This window comes from Eschrichtius robustus, chromosome 18, assembly GCF_028021215.1.
Source record: "Eschrichtius robustus isolate mEscRob2 chromosome 18, mEscRob2.pri, whole genome shotgun sequence".
In the NCBI taxonomy this organism is placed as follows: Eukaryota; Metazoa; Chordata; class Mammalia; order Artiodactyla; family Eschrichtiidae; genus Eschrichtius; species Eschrichtius robustus.
In genome coordinates this window covers 12,759,684-12,781,719 of record NC_090841.1, presented here as the reverse complement: position 1 = coordinate 12,781,719, position 22,036 = coordinate 12,759,684, and the positions used below count along the sequence as shown (strand labels likewise).

Below are 22,036 nucleotides of genomic sequence, written 5' to 3'. Positions count from 1 at the left end.
TATTTGTTGACTCACAGGACAACATGAAATGCTTCTAAAATTTTTAGCTTCTTAGTAGTTTGGAAAGAAAGCACCATAACAGTCCTCAACCTTCCCTGTCCTCTCATATGTTTGTCTTGGAAAAAGAAAATAATCCAGTTTGCTAGTTCCTAATATTTAAACATGAAAGCGTTCCCATAAGACACTCTGAAGACTTTTAGACAAGCCCTTGCGCCCCACCACCCGCCCCAAGGCGGGCAGCGGCAGTTCCACCCGAGGCCTGAGCTGTGTGATGTCCCGGGGGCACGTGGAATGGAACTTTGGGTGGGCAGCACGCCAATGACGGTGTCTCCGTAGGACCTGCAGGGCACTTTGGGGCGGCCCATCCCCGTCCCCCGGGTACCCCCACCCCCGGAAGCCCTCCCCCGACCCCGGTCCGGCCGGGACCCTCGGAGCAGCGGCGGGCGGCAGGGCCACTTTAAGGGCGGGCCGGGGGCGGGCGCCCCGCAGCTGCGGGCACGAAGCCATTGGCGCGCGGCGGGCGGCGGACGCGACGGGCTGGCTGCGAGCTCCTCCTGTGGCGAGGCTGCCCCAGGACCCGCACGTGGGCAACGGGCCATGGCGGACTCAATTATCGGCCCGGAGCTCGGCCAAACCCCTGAGATGGTAAGAGGCGGAGGAGGAGGAGGAAGGGGAGGCAGCTGCGTTTAAAACCGCGCGCGGGCCGGCGCGGCGACCCAGTCGGGCGGCACAGCCACGCCGGGCGCAGGCCAGTACGTCTGGGGACGGCCCGGGGGCCACTGCGGGGCGCGAGCCAGTCCCGGCCGCTTCCCCGGGCGTCCCGGCTCGCTCCTGGGGCCCCACGGCGGGCGCCTGCCTACCTCGAGGACGGAGCGGAGGCCCGAGGAGGGAGGGCGACTGGACTGTGTCACAGAGTCACCCCCTCGAGCTCTTGACTCTCGCCAACCCAAACCCATCTTCCCGGCCCCAGACCGTTGGTGGGGCGACGCGGGAGCAAGACGTCGTAGGGTAGATATTCGGGCTGGTGGCCGGATAGAACGGGAATGACAACTTTGGTTTCAGCCTGAATATAGGAAAGTTGATTTCACACTTTTGAGTGTAGGAAAGTTTATTCAACATATTGAATATGGAAAAGTTGATCTTCAGCTCTCTTGTCTGCACAGCTCGAGGTGCCTTTTTTCGCTTTGCTCACTGCCGTGGCGTCCAGAGTGTCCTTGTACTGCCCTCTCCGCGCTGACCCCCAAACAGGCAGACGTGTGTGTAGAGACCGTGCCGTTGGCGGAAAGACGCGTCTGCCCTCTTCACACAGCTGCCCACCCTCCCTGGAAGTGAAAAGGCCCCCTGGCCTCTTTTGGACGCACCTTATTTATCATCCCCTCGGCAGACGCACAGAATCATTTTGGTGACTGTTTTCGATAAAAATGAAAGGTGATTAGCAGCCCACTAGGAAGGAAGCATAAACAAAACCCCACCGACCCCAGAAAACAAGGTGACCTGGTGTTGGCTTTCTTCTGAGTATTGCACGTCTTGATAAATATGAGAGGGAAACCTTTTGTGCTGCTTAAGTTTCGTTACCCCTGAGAATGTTCTGCATACTTAAATCTCCTCACTGCTTAAGAACAAGCGTTCTGAACGGAATCACTACCACTTGGAGTGGACCGAGTTTAAGAGTTTTTTCTTAATTATTTAAAAATGGAGGCACCTATTTAAACTCAGAGGAAAAACAGTATTTTGGGGGTGCAGGATTAGGCAAAGCTGCACAAAATGGAACTCTGAATAAAATATCTGATTATCGAGTGGTACATAAATAACTGTGGTTTCCCACCCTTAAGAGTCTGAAGCCCCAACTGAACCTTTTGTTTGCATTGGGAGAGAAGCTCACTCAGTTTCTCCGGATAGAGCTGCTTAAATCCCTTGACTCCTGGGGAAACTGGAGGCCAACAATTGCCCCTTGAGGGCATTAGCCCTGCAGCTGCTGCTAGTTGTCAGTGCTGCTCCCAGTGATAAGAGTGACATAAATAACAGCTCACTAAAATGTAGGAGTGATTTGCTTTAAGCACTTCAGCACCTGCTGTTACTAATTAAGGGTTTAGCCTGCCACAGATTGCAAATGGAAATCCAGTGTTTTAAAAATGGCAGAGACTGGAGTGCCCTGCGTCTTCCCCTGATCTCAGAAATCAGAGTGGATGAAGAGCACTGGTGACGATGATGTCGCATTGTAAAAACTGCCCACACTTAACAGATCTACAGCAAGGTGTAGTAGTGTTTATCCCTGAGTGCTGGACTTCGATGCTTTTTATTTTCTCTTTAGACTGTTTTGAATTTTCCAACCTTCCACGATGAATATGTATTGCTTTTGTTAAAAGAGTGCAGTAAGCAATTCAAACAGGAAAAAATTTCCACCAAATGAGGCCTAGCGTTGGTTCAAGTCGTGGTGCTCACAGGTGAAAATCTTAGAGGTACTAAAGGCAGTTTTCCAGACCCTAATGTACTAGAACGTTTTATTCATTTTCCTTTTTTTTTTTTTTTTTAAATTAATTAATTTATTTATTTTTGGCTGTGTTGGGTCTTCGTTTCTGTGCGAGGGCTTTCTCTAGTTGCGGCGAGCGGGCCTCTAACTATCGCGGCCTCTCTTGTTGCGGAGCACGGGCTCCAGATAAGCAGGCTCAGTAGTTGTGGCTCACGGGCCCAGTTGCTCCGCGGCATGTGGGATCTTCCCAGACCAGGGCTCGAACCCATGTCCCCTGCATTGGCAGGCAGATTCTCAACCACTGCGCCACCAGGGAAGCCCTATTCATTTTCCTTTTATTCTTATCTGTGGATCCTTCTCATCACCTGTGCTCATATTACACCATCAACAAGATATTTTTAACTATATAAATATTCAAATTGAAGTTGATTAGAAGCTATTCAGTTAATTTGGGTTACTTGGGGATAGTGGACTAGGGCAGTGTCCTGATTTGTCTGATTAGGAACTTCCTAGTGTGATGGTTTTGTGGGGCAGGGAAGGAAGCCTTGGGCAGGAGGGCAAATCAGTTCTTTCCAGAGCTGCTTTATTTCCTGCCCCTCTGTGTGCTGCTGCCAGGCACTGCAAAAGCTTAGATTCCGGCACGGAAGGACCGGTGAGTGATACTTGGCTTCCCCATCCCTTTCCAGATCTCTTTCCGCCTCTCCTCAGTTTCTCCCCAGTACCTGGGTTCTGCCCTTCAAAGCTTGCTCTAGACTTTTCTCCACAAAACTAGCTGAGCGACTCTGGAGAATTTGGGAACTGGGCCTCTGAGGGGAATGTGGTCAGAAGCGCTAGGTGCTATCCAGGAAAGGGCTCAAGTTAGCAGCTGATGCCTGTTGTTCAAAACTTACCTTTGCTTCTCAGTTGGCCCTGTGTCCCGAGCCCTATGGCTCAGGTAATGCAGAGAGCAGTTTGGTTTTAGGGGTGTTTTCACTGCCTGACATAGATAAATTTTCCTTTTAATTCTCTCTCTCCATCTCCCCTTCCCCATCAGGTTGATTTGATGGGTTCTGTGCTCGGGTTTGGTATTACCTGAGAACGCATGGCAATAACTACCACCTACAGGGCATTGTACAAACATTACTCCGTATAACAGTCTTGTGATGTAAGTATTATTGCCCCCCAGATGAGGATCGCATAAGTATCTTACTCAGAGCTGCTAGTTAGTGGCTGAACAGGCGGCAGACGCTGTTCTGCGTACCTCGAAAGCCTTTGCCCTCTTCCCACTGCATCAAACTGTTAAAAAAGGATCAATAATAGCTTTGGTAGAACTGAGGCTCATCCACTGTTTTCCCTGTGTTCCAAGGACTGAAAGCCATACTTTCTTATCAGCAGGAAAAAAAAAAAAGACTCCTGGAATGTAAGCCCCATGAGGGCAGAGAGCTTGTCTGTTTGTTCACCTTGAATTCCCAGCACAGCATCTGCCCTGTCGTAGGGGCTTAATAAATATCTATGGCAAGACTACATAGACATCAAACACATTTACGCAGATGCATAAAAGTGGCAGGAGGTTCTAAAGGAAAAAGAAAATAAACTTTTCTAATAGAAAGGTTTACAAGTGATTCATAGCCCGGGATATCCTGGTTTTTATGGGGTTTTTTTTTTTTAGTGTAATTATTAATACACTACACTAATACTAATACTAATACTACACTAATACAATTGTCTACAGTTGACAAGGGTGAAAGGAAAGGCAGCTCTGCCCAGGAGGGAAATAAACCAAAGTGATTGGTTTTCAGAGTAAAGCCTGCCTATATTTTGACAAATAGCTGGTCCCTGCCGCTTTGCTCTCCAGCCTTTCTTCCATCATCCCTACCATTCACACCAAACCCACAGTTTAGAAGAAACAGTGACTGGGGAAACAGACCACCCCAACTGCAGGGGAAACTGCTCATACATGTCAGCTGAGTCCTTGAGTCAGATTTATGTTTGGATAACCAAGGATCACCAGACAACTATTCCAGAGGCAGATTATAAAGGGGATAGAAAAAAATTAAAATTTCTAATTTCTATGTTCACAGGGGATATCATGTCCTAAAAATAGCGGGTTATGATAAATTATCAAAAGAGAGAGAAAAATCTTAGAAATGAGCAATTCATGTTAAATTAACTGAAATTGTAAAAGTCTTTAGAAGGACTAAAGCCTGAGCTGGTGATATGAACAATAAACTTAAGAAAGTCTTGCAGAAGTTGAGACTTGAAGGATCAATTTAGGATGTCCAGCATCTAATAGAAGGTTTCCAAGGATAGACAAAGGCAACAGAGGAGGAAATAATCAAAGAAATAATAGAAGGAAATTTCCAGAGCCAAAGATCCACTGAGTGCCAAGTGGACTGAGTAAGGTCCATCCCCAGACACATCCTAGGAAATGATCAGAATCCACAGCATAAGAGAAAAGCACTAAAAGAAAAACAAGGCAGCTTTTTCTTTTCATCAGCAGCTCTGGTTGTGAGAAGAAAATGGCCCAGTATCTTCAAAGGTCAGAGACAAACAGATTTTGACTTGGAGGAGTATTTTGACTATAAAGCTAGCACTGAATTGTGAGCCCTAATGCCATTTAAAGAACATAAATAAGGAGCTTAACTCCCAAAGTATTGTAGGAGCAGCAGGAGGGAAAAAGGAAAATTTGATCAGCCTAACAGAAAGTGTGGGAAAAAAGAAACAAAATTACAGTAAATGGGAAACTTGAAATAACAAATGAAGGGAATAAGACCATTTCATGTTAAGTTATGAATGTTTCACAATTAATTACATTACATTGATTATCTTAGTTAATGTTCATTAGCTAGTGCCATTAATGTAAGTAATTACTTATTAAAAACAATTACTTATATTAAAAACTGAAATCTCAAATTGGAAAAAACCTAAAAAAGTCAAATATATTTTATTTAAAAAATTCATACAAAATCAAAATGATACAGAAAGCCTCAAAATAAAGGTATAAAAAACTAAGTGCTGTATATCAGAAAAAAATAAAATTTCAGGTGAAAAGCATTAAAAAGGACAAAGATATATTTTATATATAGTTTTTTCTCTATAATTATATTTATATGTTAATATATACTACATAAACATTGTAGATCATTATATAGTATATGTTAAGTAGTATTGTTATATATTTATATGAATATATATAATTGTTATGAACCTTTATGTACCTAATCCATAGTTTATTTATAGAGTCTATAGTTAGAGAAATCGATAAATTGATAAACCGTAATTAGAGAGGGCAGGTTTTATATATCTACCTCATAAACTGAAAGATCAAGTAGACCTAAAATAAGAAAGCAACAAGCAAGTTCAGTCTGAAAGCTATGTAGAGGCTGTATGCCTAACAGAAAATACACATTGTTTTCAAGTATCCATGGAACATTAAAAATTGTGTATTAAGTCACAGAGAAAATATCGACCAGTTCTAAAAAGTAGAAGTCATATAGTGTGCATCCATTGTTGACAATGCACTGAAATAAGAAATGAGTCAATAGCCAAAAAAAATTTTAAAAACCAAAACACTATCCACTTGAAAATTAACATCATATAGGAGTTTAATATAACTCTTAGGTTAAAATGGAAATATAAACTGAAATTATATAAACTAGCAATGAATGATCATGACCACAATATATCAAAATTTGTAGGGTACAACAAAGTGCCACTTGGATGATGGCGTCATTCAATAGAACTTTCTGCAATGATGAAACTATAATTATGCTGAAATGGTAGTCACTTGCCATATGTGGTTATTGAGCACTTGAAATGTGGCTAGTGTAACTGAACTGATTTCACACTTTCATTGTAATTAACACAAATTTAAATAACCACATATTGGACCACGTAGTTCTACAGTCTCTAATAAAGCATTACCAGAAAAAGAAGATAGAAAAAAATTTAATTATAAATCTCTAGTTGGGGCTTCCCTGGTGCCGCAGTGGTTAAGAATCCGCCTGCCAAGTCAGGGAACACGGGTTCGAGCCCGGGTCCGGGAAGATCCCACATGTCGCGGAGCAGCTAAGCCCGTGCGCCACAACTATTGAGCCTGCGCTCTAGAGCCCGCGAGCCACAACTACTGAAGCCCACGTGCCTAGAGCCCTGGCTCCGCAACAAGAGAAGCCACCGCAATGAGAAGCCCGCGCACGGCAACAAAGAGTAGCCCCCGCTCACCGCTACTAGAGAAAGCCGGCGCGCAGCAACGAAGACCCAACACAACCAAAAATAAATAAAATAAATAAATTTAATGTCTAGTTGGAAAGCAAGCAAGATGAACTCAACGTAAGTAATAAATGTTATATAAATTTAAAAATTAATACATTTGAAAAGAAATGAAGTGGATTTTTAAAAATATATGTGAATAAAATTCACTTAAAGGCGGAACACTTATTTTACTAGTAAGCATTAAGGAACTGTAAAAGGTAGTCTAAAACCTACCTTTATAAATGACTTCAGGCTCAGATTTCACAGACAAGTTTTACCTAAACTTCAAGAAGCCAATAATTTATATGTTTTATAAAATATTCAAGACCGGAGAATAATTTCGAAGCTTTCTATTGCTTCAAGGCTGGCATAACCTTGACACCCAAACCAGATAAATCAGTACAATAAAACAAAATTTTATCCAGTTTTACTTATGAACATAGATGCAAAAATCTAAAATAATATGAATGAACTGAATCTATTTGCAATAAGTATGGGTTTATCCCAGTAATGCAATGATGGCTTGACATTAGGAAATCTATTAATGTAATTCACTACCTAATAGATGAAAGGAGAAAAAAAAATGTGATCATGTTGATACAGAAAAAGCATTTGGTAAATTTTAACTCCCATTTCTGATTTAAAATTCTTAGCCTCCAAATAGGAAGAAACTTCTTTAACTTGATAAAGGGTATTGACCTTCATTATCATGTAGTAGTAAAAACATTTGAAATATTCCCACTAAAGTCAGGAACAAGGCAAGAATGCCCACTTCACTCCTGCTATTTACCATTGTTTTGAATGTCCTAGCCAGTGCTTTAAGGTTAATAAGTAAAAGGCATAAATTCTGGAGACGGGGACAAAAATGTCATTTTTGAAAACCATATGATTACCTATCTAGGAAACTCAGAAGAATCAACTAAAAAGTACTGGAACTAAATGGAGAGTACCAAAAAGTACTTTCAGCAAATTCCTTATACAGAAATCAGTACATTTTCTGTATGTCAGCTATAATCAATCAGAAAATGTAGTGAGAAACCATATCGCCTTCACAATGACTCTGAAATCTTGAAAAATCTAGGAATCAATGTGTGAAGACACTTGCAAAATCTATATGAAGGTAACTATAAAACTGAAGGAGATAAGAAAAGATCTGATTTCTCTGAGTCATACTTCCTAAATAGGGAAACGTAATACATAATGATATTCCCTAATTAATCTTTAAAATAAATGCAACTGTAATAAAAATTTTAACAGGGTTCCTTATGGAACCTGACAAGCTGTTGATAAAATTCTGTGGGAAGAGACATTGTGGGAAAATATCTAAGAACCAAACTGCAAAATAGCAAGGAGGGAACCATATGCTCTAGCAAATATGAAACATAAAGAGCTAGTAATTAGACTGTGTGCTGTTAACCAGGAATAGGCAAATAAATCAATGGATCAGAATGAAGCTCCCCAAAACTTACATACATCCATACATACATATATATGGCATTTGAAACTACTAAGAGAAGTTTGGCATATTCAGTAATGCTGTTCTTTGTCATTTTAAGTGGATTGTGTTTAATATCTGTACAGAATAAAACATGGAGAAATAAAAGATGAAGATGGAAATTATATTTTTTCTAATTGAATGTGCTTGAAAATATCCCCAAATGGAAATAAAGAGCCTCTTCGGTTCCTAATGTTTGGATTTGAATAGCATGTATATTCTATTCAAAGAAAGGACTTGATTTGAGTATTTCTTAGGATCAGGGAATTTAAATCTTTCTCTGTTCTCTGGAATGTGTTTCATCAAAGTAAATCATGTGGGAGAGTCACCAGCTTGGTTCTCATTAGTAAACAGGTTTTCCAGCAGGATGGGCGATTGGGAAACTGGGCCTATAGAAAGAATCCTATCTATTGTTAATAGGATGAGAAAGAAACTTGTAGGAAAACCACAGTAGAATAGTATTTGTAGGCAAAACTTTAAAAAATAGCATAACTTTCAGATCCGTTCACTACCCTAGGTTCTAAGGACATGAGATGAATAGTTCCTGCCCTTGAGGTATGCTTATAGTTGACCATTCAGTATAGCTGAGTAGTCAGTCATTGGCTATTTGTAACCTTTATTTATCTTCTCATACATGATGGCATGTTCTCTATGCCCAGACATTAATTGTGTGATGCTTCTGCTTTTTTCCTTCTCTTTCAGGCAAAAATAGACCTCTTATTAGTTGGCGATGTCACTGTTCAGTACCTGGCTGATGTTGTACAGAAATTCTTTTCAAATTTAGCAAAAGTCACCGTCACCATTAGTGATGTGAAGAAGGCAGCAGCACTTGTGGATGATAACACATTCAACATGGTTTTTCTGAAGTTGACTTCTTTACCAACTGCCGAGGAGCTGAAAGCTGTCAGGTTAATTAGGTAAACTCCAAAATCTTGACTCTGTTATCTTTAGAATAGTTTTTTTTTTTTTTAAAGATTTTTTTTTGATGTGGATCATTTTTTTAAGTCTTTGTTACAATATTGCTTCTGTTTTATGTTTTGGTTTTTTGGCCATGAGGCATAGGGGACCTTAGCTCCCCAACCAGGGATTGAACCTGCACCCCCTGCATTGGAAGGCGAAGTCTTAACCACTGGACCACCAGGGAAGTCCCTAGAATAGTTTTTATTAAAACCTGCTTCTATAAAAATTCTTAAAAGATGATACAATTCTACTTTCATTTTTTTTTTTAAATGTTAAATTTACAAAGACTCTACTGAGTCAGTTTTTTTTTTTTTTTTTTTTTTTAATGGCTGTGTTGGGTCTTCGTTTCTGTGCGAGGGCTTTCTCTAGTTGCGGCAAGTGGGGGCCACTCTTCATTGCGGTGCGCGGGCCTCTCATTATCGCGGCCTCCCTTGTTGCGGAGCACAGGCTCCAGACGCGCAGGCTCAGTAATTGTGGCTCACGGGCCTAGTTGCTCCGTGGCATGTGGGATCTTCCCAGACCAGGGCTCGAACCCGTGTCCCCTGCACTGGCAGGTAGATTCTCAACCACTGCGCCACCAGGGAAGCCCTCTACTTTAATTTTTAAGATGAGGGATATTTTCAAGGGCAGAATCTCTATATATGTTTTTGTTCTTACTGCCAGTTTGACCTACTATTATAAGAATTAGCATTTTAACTTAAAAGTAATAGGTGTGGGTGAGGATATAAGAATTAATTGGTCATAGAAATTTATTTGGTATATAATGCTTCCCTTAATTCAGTAGGTACTCCTTTTTAATAACTATGTCATTAACATGGCATATTGTTTCAGAGTTCATTAATTCTTATAGTAGACACTAAAGCAGGTGAGCACTTGTATCTCTGGGTCATGATAGCTCTGGGCTGAAGGTGTCTCTTTCAAGAGATGTCCTAATGTGAAAGAGCCATGAAGCTCTGGATCCACTGAGTCCAGGTCAATACCACGTCCATTATTCTTTTCTTTTTTTTTAAATTTAATTTTATTTATTTATTTATTTATTTTTGGCTGCATTGGGTCTTCGTTGCTACGCACAGGCTTTCTGTAATTGCAGTGAGCGGGGGCTTCTCTTGTTGCAGAGCACGGGCTCTAGGCGCATGGGCTTCAGTGGTTGTGGCTCACAGGCTCAGCAGTTGTGGCTCACGGGCTGTAGAGCGCAGGCTCAGTAGTTGTGGCGCACGGGCTTAGTTGCTCCGTGGCATGTGGGATCTTCCCAGACCAGGGCTCGAACCCATGTCCCCTTCATTGGCAGGCAGATTCTTAACCACTGCACCACCAGGGAAGCCCACATCCATTATTCCTGTTTCACCTGGTAGTTCCATAGAAGTTATGCTGCTGTTTGACCCACTCAACTCTGGAGATCTGGAGTCTAGAGGTGAAAGATTTTGGTTCTTCCTTGCCTGTTTACATAGGATTTTGAGCCGTTTAGGATGTTTTTAAACAGGGTTAGGTGAGGTTGAACGTGTTTCCCTTCTGTGAGAAGACTTGATGAAGTGTAATTGTAGATACTATTGGAATATATAAGTACTTCTCATAATTAGAGGAGAGGTCTTTCTAGACCAAAGGAGAAAGTTCAGAGAAATATTTTGATTCCAGAATAAAGAGGACCAAACATATTATGTTAGGGGAAACGACAGGTGGGACCGGGAAGAAGCCAGAGACACTGGGTTACTTGTTAAAGACAGACAGACACTGCTCCTGGGGTTTCTTAGAACGGTTGGTCTTCTGCATTTCTTTGGCCTTCTACTGGGAATATGAACTCTAGACAAACCAGGCAAATTACCTCAAAGAGGATTTCACTTCCAAAACATGTTGTGAATGATCTTCCTTCTGAAGGTATGCCTATTTTATTAATACACCTTTTCAAAAAATCTATCTAGAGTACCTCTGATTGGAGGCTTATAGTAATATCTCATTTATATAATATTAATATTTAAAAAAATTTTACAACACCTTTATGAGGGAGATAAGGCAGGGCTTCATCTTTCCTACTTGGCAGATTAGAGACCTGAGGCTGAAGTGACTTGCCTGAGACCACATGGCTTGTTCTCACAAAACTCAGACTAGAACTCTTAACTCTTCCCTTCATGTTCTTTCTAAAAGTCTGTAATAATTTGGCTTCTGTATTGAAGTCCCTTTTACAATTTGGACATGCCATAGATGCCAGACGTACTTTAACCTAAACATATCATTTTGGAGGAGCAGTGGACAAGCTGCTGTGGCTGATGTCTCTCCATTCCAGGAGCAGGAGTCGAGCCGTGCCTCTCCAGATGTGCTAAAGGCTTGGTGTTTGCTCATCATTGAGGCTACATGTTGAACAGGATAAGATTAAAGTTCTGCTTAAGAACAAGCTTTATGTCTAGTCACACTTGTTAACAGCTGGGAAGGTAGAGGAGAGAACCTCTGTCTGATACTCCCCTCTGTGGATTCTCCCCACGGCTGCTTTCTTTGTCGGAATAACATAGCTTAAGATGTGTTAGCAGAGAGAAGAGGTAGATGAAGGAAATAAATGTACAGACAGGCATATGGTAATTTTTTTGTTTTGCTGTAAAGGCATTTCTTTGAAAAGAAAAAGAGAATAATTTGTGGAATACACCTGGTTTTCTTTTTTGGTCTCATTATGCTAGTCCCAATATCCGGTATACGTCTTGACTAATAGCAGGTATTTAGTACTTTGCTCTAGGTGTGAGTGGGTGACCATGCTGTTCTAGGGCAGACCATGAGTCTAGCTTTTGCGTTCCTCTCTGAAAAAGGGACAGAGCTTTCTTTGTGAAAGCTTTGCCTGTCCTGATACTGGACTTAGAGGCTAGAAATGTCTCTGAAATTCCCTTTCTTGCCCTCAGAATTGTTATGAGTTAATGACTTATGAATTATTTAAACCCTTATGGAGCATATTTATATTTTGAGGCTATAGTTTTTCTTAGGATAATGAGTCTCATGAACATCTTGCCCTATTTATAAGGCATTTAAACCTTTGTCTTTCCTACAGCACTCTATCTTTTGAGTTTTGGCTAATATTTAATGACTAAGCCAAGATGAAGAGTTTTGGCTTAGCTTTTTAATGCTGTATTTTAGATTTATTTCCCCCTTAGAGCTTTGTTGTTGTTTTGTTATATCTCAAAATCTGGATAGGTTCAGGAAAATATACAAGTATTTACCTTACTCCTCTCCGGGCCCTTTTTATGCCCTGCCAGTGAGTGAAGAACTTAACTATAGAATAAAAGTGGTCCATGTTGATTTTCAGTATCAGAGCACATGATCACAAATCTATGTATATCTATAAGACATACGGATTTTTACTGAAACTAAGAATGAAGTATAGTATGTCAGCTATCATACTAAGCTTCTTTTAGGATAAAATGGAAGCAGGCTCCTTAAAAAGATTTTAAAATTTATTCTTATACAAGAACTGGGGTTTCAGCTTGGAGCTAATCATTAATCAGTTTTAATCATTCGTAAAAATAATGGTACTTTATAGCCAGACATCCTCAAGAATTACGGCACATCTCAATTATAGGTTGACATTCCTGGTAGTACTCCCTAATTTGATTTCATTTCATGAACACATTTTTATTGAGCCAGATGAACTCAGACACCACCCAGTGGTAAAGTATTTTAAGATGGTCTCAGGATTCATGTGCTTGGTTCCAGCATTTCAGGAGTATTTGACCCTTCTTTCAGGTCAGTTCTCAAAACTGAACCACATTCAAAGTGTAGATACTTGGTAATTCAGATGCATCCTGGCACTACCTTACAAAGGCCAGTACAGAACATTAGAGTATGTTTCAAACTCACCCACAGCGTATGGATCCTGTTTGGCATTGTGACTTTCTGGTCCATGAACTGTCTCTGCAGTTCCTCAAACCCTGTGATTCTCGTGAGCTCAGAGCAGTGCAGCGATAGGAAAGGAACGCAGAACGTGGTTCCATCTACTCAGTCGGCACATCAAGTTTGAATCTGATTTTATTTTTTCCCACGTAGATTCGGTTGTCTGATCAGTTAACTTATTACGTCACCAAGAAAATCCAATCTTGTGAGCCACAGGGGTCTAACAAGTTGTCCTGCTATGTCCCCAATTCCAGAACATCCTTGACTTGACAGTGCTACTCAGTAAATCTGATCAGCCAGTTTGCATGACCTGAATACTTGACATAAACACTATAACAACAAAACATCTAAGTAGTTTTACTAAACGCATTATTCTATAAATAGGAACTGAGGAACATTCTAGATGTTTATTGTTTCTAGTATCATGTCATGTGGTGAACCTGACTTAGAAGGGTCACAGCAGAAACTCTTCTGACAAAAAGCCTAGTGGGGATCGGGCACACCAACCTTCACTATTGACCAGAATCAACTTAGAACTTCACTGCATTTTATCGCAGGTGCCCTGTTAGTAGCAAGTGAACTCGGTGTTTTCATATTTACAGTAAAACTCTTAATTTTCTCACTGAAAATGGTTGTTTTAGTTCATTAAGTAATTAATAAAGAATATTATTTGTTACAAGTCCCAAATAGACCACACCAGGTTAATTTGGCTGCTTTGGGCCCACAGGTTGCATAATGGATAACCGTACTCAAGACGGATGCAACCCAAAAATGACACTGGCTTTTGTCCTTTGACGTCCCTGTGTCTATAAAGGAAGTGCCTTTAGAGATTTCCCCTGGCTTCATAGGGACTTATAAGAACATTTTGGTCCTCCTATTAGATGACAGATTTCAGCGGCCAGCCAGATCTTTCCTGAGGTTCTTTGATCATCAGAGTGTACAATTCAGTTCAAAACACTTTCATATGATTTTTTTCCCAGCTACCAGACTTAAGGATGGGGACAAGGCTGGGAATGGCCACTGCTGCAGTTTGAGCTTATGGCGGCCTCCAGTTCCAGAGAGTACTGGGCATAGGCTAGCAGTGGACACTAGAACATCAATATCCAATCTCGTATGTGGAGTGTAGTCTCAGGATCCATCATGTCATTTAAACAGTGTATGCTGTGAAACATGAGGATAAATAAACTGCCCCCCAGCAAACTGCAGATTTTTAAAACTCTGGAGACCTCAATTGAGAAGGTGCTTCTAAGGCCTCAGAACCTGCAATTTAGTTTTGGTATATGAAAGAAGTGGTATTAGTTGGGGTGGAGAAAGGAGATTTTTGTTGTGTTTTGGTGTTGCTTAATTTTAAGGAACATTCATTCATTGGAAAGAGGACCTTTTTTGGTGATCCTGGAAACTAGAAACTCTGCTAGCTTATTAATTTGTACAGAATGTGAATGAGAAGCTGAGCTCTGGACCAGAGTGTTGGATTCTGGGAACTCTATTGATTGCTGGGGTTCCTGCACAATTAGGGCTTCACTGACAGAGGAAGTGTTTGGGTTGGTAATCGATTCTGTGCTAATGACAAAAGTCCAGGAATTCCAACTCTGTCTGATGTGAAGCTTGAAATTTGAAAGTCATTGGGGTATAAAAATCCATATATCCAAATCTAACCTATTTTCCTGTTAGTAAGATCAATTTTTTAAAAAAATAGATACAGGATTATTTCCAAAAGCAAAGAATCTGTTTTTTAAAAAATTCTCTAATTCTAGAATATTTTAACTTATGATAATTTGTTGTTTTTGTGAATCCACAAAGTATTTTTTATTTCAAAAGCTGGACTAAACTACCCAATATGTTTCTATCTGTTCAGTCTGTTTGTCCCTCCCACCTCATCCCATTATTCATACCCCTGTTATACCCCACGTTTTTTCATCCCTCACGAAGTAGATGGGAAAGGTTCACACTGTGGCCACTGTGACACACAGGCGTCATTCTCTCCTCCGCACTTCCACGGTCCACACCCCACCCTGTGCTAAGGGGCCTTCCTTACTGCCACTTCAGTCTGCCTGTCGGATCCCATCCTCCCTCCTACTCGTGCCTATTTTGACGGCAGTACTTCTGCCTGAGCTTCTCATTTCCTCATAGAAACCGTGTTCTTTCCTCTCTTCTCTTTTAGCCCAAATTCTCTTTCAGAATTCATAGAACACAATCAAGCCTGAATAGAGCTCAGTTGGGTGATTGTCCCATTTTAGCAATATCCTATTGATACTTGTTTGACATAATTAACTTAGTAAATATTCTGAGTTATGTATTTTTTAAAAAATAAATTTATTTATTTATTTATTTATGGCTGCATTGGGTCTTCGTTGCTGCACACGGGCTTTCTCTAGTTGCGGCGAGTGGGGGCTACTCTTCGTTGCAGTGCGTGGGCTTCTCATTGCAGTGGCTTCTCTTGCTGCAGAGCACGGGCTCTAGGTGTGAGGGCTTCAGTAGTTGTGGCACATGGGCTCAGTAGTCGTGGTTCATGGGTTCTAGAGCGCAGGCTCAGTAGTTGTGGCGCACGGGCTTGGTTGCTCCACGGCATGTGGGATCTTCCCGGACCAGGGCTCGAACCCGTGTCCCCTGCATTGGCAGGTGGATTCTTAACCACTGTGCCACCAGGGAAGCCCGGGTCATTTGTTTTATAAAATTTCCCACATTCTGATTTCATCCCCATAGGATTGAAAAAAAATTTTCCTCTTTTCCTTAAATTTCTTGAAACTGGTGGTTAGATCAAGAATCTGGATAAGATTTTGGCTCATTTAAAGCAAGAATAAGAGTGGTCCGTCTTACATTCTACCTAATACCTGAACAGTATTCTCAAAACTGTCAAGATCATCAGAAACAAAGTCAGCAAAAAAGTGTCACAATGTAGAGTAGCCTAAGGGAGATATAATGACTGAATGTAATGTAGGATCCTGGATTGGATCCTGGCATAGGAAAATAAAGTACATTAAGAAAAACTAAGGAAATCAGAATAAAGAATGAACAAATTAATAATAATGTATCAATATTGGCTCATTAATTTGGAGTATTTGGAAATATTCCAAACTAATGTAAGATGTTAGCAGTATGGGAAATTGTGTTTGGGATATATGGGAACTCTACTATGTTCATATTTTTCCTGTAGATACAAAATTATTCTAAAATTAAAGTTTATTTTTAAAAAGTCATTTATTTTCTAACTTACCCCTTTCCCAGTTGTGGAGAGCCAGGCATTTGTGGTTGCCATAGAAATTAACCATAAAAAGACTGTTCTTATTAACAGACTGCACTCCTGCTCAGAGAAGCCAGGGGTATGTTTGACTGAAGACTCAAATTTTGGATTTTCTTGCCATTAAAAGGAAATAAGAAGCTACAGCATCTATTATAAATAAAGCTTCAAACAGAGCAAGCGTCAGTTTCGGGAGAATGTTCCCCTCCCTCGTAGTTTTCAAATAATCTGTAATTGTACTGTCCATCCCAGCCACACACTTCAGACGCCTCTTCGTGCAACTGCAAGAAATAAAAACACAATCTATTCTTTTATGAACTGTAAAAAAAAAAAAAAAAAAGTCCATCTTTTCCCTCACTGATTTGAGATGGTACTGTCACTAAACTTCCATATTAATGCCACCATTTTAAATTCTAATGAAATAAAGTTAGTCTAGTGTAGTTCGTTCCTAATGAGCTAAATGTTTGAATCCCAATTTTTTGAACGATGATTTTGCTTCATTTTAAACTTTTTTTTTCCCCTTTCAGATCTGGCAAGAAAAAAAATACACATTTGCTCTTTGTTTTTATAATCCCTGAGAACTTTAAAGGTATGTGCCTGTTGGATATATTATCTGCTTTTTCCCCAAATAGAAATCATAAGGTCAATATTTAATACAAAGATTCTTAGGTTGTATTTCAGGTCACGGAGCTGATATTACTTTAACTGAACCACTGACAGTGGAAAAAATGAGTGTTGTGATAAAATACTGGAAAACATGTTTCTCAAATACTGGTGAGTGAAAAGCAGGTTTCCAAGGGTTAGAAAAATTCTAACTAAGATTCTACAAAAATGGTATTTATACATTTTTAAGTTGGTTTTCCACTTATGCCTTTTATTTGTTAAGGATTAACTGTATGCTATATACTACAAGGAACATGTAATCCTTGTTAAACATAGTCTGAAAAAAACAAGTGTGAATAAAATAAAGGGAAACATACGTTCTATACCTGTGAAGAAAAAGCTTGTCCTCAAAGGTTTAAAATGTGCACAAGGGACAAATGCCCTGTTGTGGTTAAGCACAGGTTTTTTTTGTTTTTTGGGGGGGGTGTTTTTTGTTAGCCTAGCTTCTTAGTCATTTGAATGGAATTATTCATGCTTTGTGCTGTGTGATTGTCTAAAAGCCAGAGCCATTAACCTTGAGTCTTTGTGCTTTGCAAAACACTTGCATATAAATTATTTCACTTCTTTAAGTTAACGGGTGGCTATCCTTTCTACTTTAGATTTTTAGACACAGATAATTAGTGTCGGTGCTTCAATGAGACCTCACATTTCTAAACTCTTCACCTGTATTGTATTATGTGTATTGCCAGCATCTAAACACTTAAGATAATTAAATTGCTTTAATTTGGCTTGTAAAAGGACAGGCTCCAATTTCTGAAGTTAAATTCTACTGGAATCATTGTTTGTCAGTGACTATTTATGATTTTTCTAGACCCGGGTTACTAGTAGGAAATCTTTTAAAATTAAGGTATTTTTCTTAAAATGGACCTGAAAGACGCTTTCAGGATTATCACGGATAAGCTCATACTCCAGATGATACAAGATCAGTACACCCCTCCTTTTTTTTTAATGTCCTTCTTCAGTATCTAGGCAAGATGAGTGAGTCTGTTTTGTAACATTCCAGTGGCTCCCAGCCCCTGCAGGTGTCAGAGTTCTTCCTGGAAATGAAATGTGGAACCGTCTGGGACCAGAGTCCTTTTGCAGCCTCTTCTCATTTTGGTTCTCAGTGGAAATAGAGCAGCTGCTCATCACCACCTGTCTAGCACCCTTCCTACTGGTCCTAACCACGTCTCATCCAGTCACCTCAGCTCTGCTCTGAGGATGAGCAGCTGCAAAACAAACAACAACAACAACAAAAAGCAAAAAAACCCAAAAAAACCCCAAACCAAAAAACAACACAACCATCAGATGCTTTGACAATGCAGCTACTTACTGAAGACTCATATGCATTTTCTGTCTCTGACATTTACCTGTAAATAATAAGTAAACTCAGTTGAATGCATTTTTAAGCACACCTATCACAAAGTTAGTAGAACCTGGCTGAAAGAGGTTGCCGTGGAGTAACGTGTATGTAGTGTTTTAATTTTGCTTTCTCACCTGGGTAGTTTCATGCTTCACAGATTGAAATCTATAAAAATTGCTTTTTATTTTAAAAATACTGCTTTGTAAAATCTATTGAGTGAAACATGACAGCTATTTTTGATTAGGGTTTATATGTGTGATTAACATCATCCCCACCAGTGATTTTATAATTGAAACGTTTCCTCTTTTAAAACTTGCAGTTAAGAATGAAATTTCTGTGAAGCCTGAAGAACCTGAACTGCCCCTGCAGAAGTCCTGCAGTGAACACCTGAGATATTTTTCTACCGATCTATTTGCTTGGTTAGTTTTTTTCACTTTTTCCTAGTAGCAATTTTTACTGTGTACATTTCATTAAAAAACATTTCTGGAGGACTTACTGATTGTGCAACAGCAGCTCAAGTGCTGGGGATGATGCAAAAGAAAGTAGCTATTTTGTGGAAGAGGGATGCAACCTGTACTGTATTTCAGAATCCTGAGCTGGCACTGTGGGGACACATTACAGAAATATCCAACTAAATATAAGGAAGCACTTCATAACCACAGGGGAGCAGGTTGAATTGTAAGGTAGTAAGTTACCCATCACTGGGCATGTTAAAGTAGAGACTGGGTTAAATAAAAGCAGTGATGTTCAAACTTTTAAAACAATGGAGTCCTAAGCTGTTATCCATCTGCCAGTAAGCTTCTCCCTAATGTCTTTTTTTGAACTCATGAACCTACCCCACCAGTTACTGAAAATAACCCTTAAAGATGGTCTCTCTGTCTCTGTCTCTTTGAGATATTAGAAGTAGTATTTAAACCTGCATTGAACTGGGGGTCATTAAAACCCTTTCAATTCTAACACTGTATGCTTATAAAAATTCTATTTTAGTGAATTTCTTTGTTTCACTTGAAGCTGATTTCCAAGGAGATTTTAAATAGAGCATAGGGCTATAAAGAATGGACAGAAGTGTTGAGAACATGGATGATGGTGGTGAGAATTTTGAGTTAGTCACTTCCGGAATTTGTAGAATGTGACCATCAACTATTTTGAACAGGGAAGAGACTTGGCAACCAATAAGCGTGGTTAAACCAAAGATGCACTTACTTAAGTAGTACAGAGATAGCAACAGCTTTCTTTATCTTATTTAGCATTTCAATCTCAAAGAAGTTTACCGTATTAAACTTTTTCTGGGATATGGGGTTGGGAAGGGTTTTGGAAGGCCTTGTGATTTTCTTGTATTACTTACAACTGCTTTTTGAGCCCTACTCATCTTGTGTCTTTGCTCTTCCTCAGAATCCTACTACTATAAATAAAAGTCACTTTTCAAATCAAGTTATGTCCCTTGTGATAAAGGAGATAATATTAGTTTGTAAGTTTTTTAGGGAAATTAAAAAAAAAAAAAATCCAATCAATGCAAATGCCTGGAGAAGTTCTAGAAAAATGGTAGAGCCAGAAAGTGTCCATTAAATGACAATTTTTTTACATGGAGGGAACCTGCCGGTTGCTGATCAAGCTGCAATAGTGTATCTTGGCCCTCTAATCCTTTGTGCTTTTCCTGTAATGTACCTTTAGATACAGTCATGTAATTTGGAATACTCATACTCAGTGAGGTTAGAATATTTTAGTCCTGCTTGTATCTGTTACTCTTTATCAGTATATTTTAGAATCTTGATCAGTCATTGAATTTATGGTGACCTTGACAATAAATTCTTTTGAAATTTTGAAATAAACTATTCTGCACCAGATACATAAGGTAAAATGCTTTGATATTTACTGCACCTTTGTATAAAGCTAGGGACTTAGAGAAGCATCCTTTGATTAGTGTAGTGGTGCTTATTGTTTACGATTGCCTGACAATTTTCCTCTTAAATATATGGTATGATTTTCTCTTGTTTCTAGCTCTGAATCTCTAAGAAATGACATTGGGCTTGAATTAAAGATTCCGTTGTCAAATTTCGAGAAAAACAAAAAGATTTCTCTTCTTCACTCAAGCAAGGAAAAGCTGAGAAGGTGAATTTTGATACAGCCCCCTTTTTAGCATCATTCCTTTGTAGGAAGAAATTGCTTCCATGAATTTCATAATTTTTTATAATATTGTCAAAAGTTGGTGTGAAACTAGTAAATCTGGCAGCTGGGGAAGATCTGGAACTGGTCCCTGCAATACGCGCTACTCACTCATTCATTCATTTAGTCATTCAGCAAGTAGCTGTGAGTGTCTCATATGCCAGAATGTGATTCGAGAACTGAGGTAAAAAATAAATTGTTGCCTTCAAGGAGGTCTTAGTCTAGTGCTTAGACAGACTTCTAAATAGGCTCTTAAATAGGAAATTATGTTTTAATAAATATCATGATAGAAAAGAACACACAGTAGGACACTAGGAAAGTTACCTAAGACAGAATGAGGAGGCACGAAGGCTTTCTTGAGAAGACGATAGCTAAATTGAGCTTTGAACAAAAATTGGTTTAGTTTGGTTTAGAAATCAGTGAAGGATGTTTCATGTGGCAGGAGTAGCAGGTACAGAGGCTGGCAGTGTAAGAAAGTACAGTGAATTTGTGGAAGTGCAGGTATTTTCATAGAGCTGGCCATAAGGGTGCAGTAGGAAGGGGCAAGAGATGAGAGGTAGTAGGTAAGGGCTGGGTATGTCCTGTTAAGGAATTTGAATTTCATCCTGAACTGTTCATCCTGCACTAAAGGATTTTAGCAAAGGTGTGATATGATAAGATCTGTACCTTAGAATGAACACTTGAGCAGGATGTTAGGGAGTGAATTGAATCTGGAGGCCAGGGGAGTCTGTAATAAGAAATGATGGAATCCTGAACTGTGGTGTTAGAAATGGCATAGTGAGAAGTAAGCCAATTCTAAGTAAATGAAGTAGGTAGAATCAGCGTGAATGTGGCTGAAGGAGAGTCAGGTGTAACTTCCAAGTTGATGGTGGAGCCATCGACTGACTGGGAAGTACAGTGGAATGCAGGCTGGGAGTGGGAGGTGATTTTTGCTCTTGCTGAGTTTATATGGAGCTTCCCAGTAAGGAACTGGCCCTTAGGTTCTAGAGACAATCCAGGCTAGAAACAGGGATTTGAGAGCTATCAGGATACAGCATCTGTTTGAAGCGGTGGATGCAGGATGGATATAATGCCTTTGAAAAGCATGTAGGGAAGAGACAAGTGGGGAAGAGGACCTTAGGTAAAACCTCAATATTTAAGGTCCAGGCAGCCGAGAAGAGATCGGGGGAAAAAGAGTTTCTAGGAAGATAAGACCAGGAGGGAGTGGTATTGAGGAGAACAGGGGAGGAGAGAGTTTCCTAAAGGAGTGAGTGTTCAGGAATATCGCATGACGCAGAGATTAAGTAAGGGAAGAACTGACAGTTGACTGTGTTTAGCAAAACCTAAATGTCACTGACCTTGGCAACAATAATTCCCTTGGCATGGTTAGGGAAGAAGTGCCGTTGCAGAAAGATGGAGAATGAAAGGTGGGAATGCAGATGAAAGGAAGGAGAAAAGGAAGGTGTGTGGTCTATAAAAGGGAATTTAGGGGAAAATGAGAAATTTTGATAAGGCTGGGCCAGACTTGAATATGTTCATATTTATCTTCCAAAAGAAGATAGCTGGAAGAGAGACAGAGGTCTTAAATATACTCGTGTTTTGGTTATCTGTGGCTGCTTAAAAAATGAAACT

The 22,036-nt window shown here is 40.0% G+C and overlaps 1 protein-coding gene across 1 annotated transcript in view; it reads left to right on the top strand.

The window, feature by feature from the left end:
* The first annotated feature begins 458 nt into the window (after nucleotides 1–458).
* Nucleotides 459–22,036, top strand: part of SOHLH2 (spermatogenesis and oogenesis specific basic helix-loop-helix 2) — a 37,908-nt gene continuing 16,330 nt past the window's right edge. The window contains exons 1-6 of the mRNA XM_068526492.1: nucleotides 459–645; nucleotides 8,898–9,112; nucleotides 16,785–16,846; nucleotides 16,927–17,031; nucleotides 18,582–18,681; nucleotides 20,261–20,371. Of these exons, the coding sequence (XP_068382593.1) occupies nucleotides 598–645; nucleotides 8,898–9,112; nucleotides 16,785–16,846; nucleotides 16,927–17,031; nucleotides 18,582–18,681; nucleotides 20,261–20,371 (641 nt within the window). The 5' untranslated portion in view covers nucleotides 459–597. The remainder of the gene's footprint in view (nucleotides 646–8,897; nucleotides 9,113–16,784; nucleotides 16,847–16,926; nucleotides 17,032–18,581; nucleotides 18,682–20,260; nucleotides 20,372–22,036) is intronic.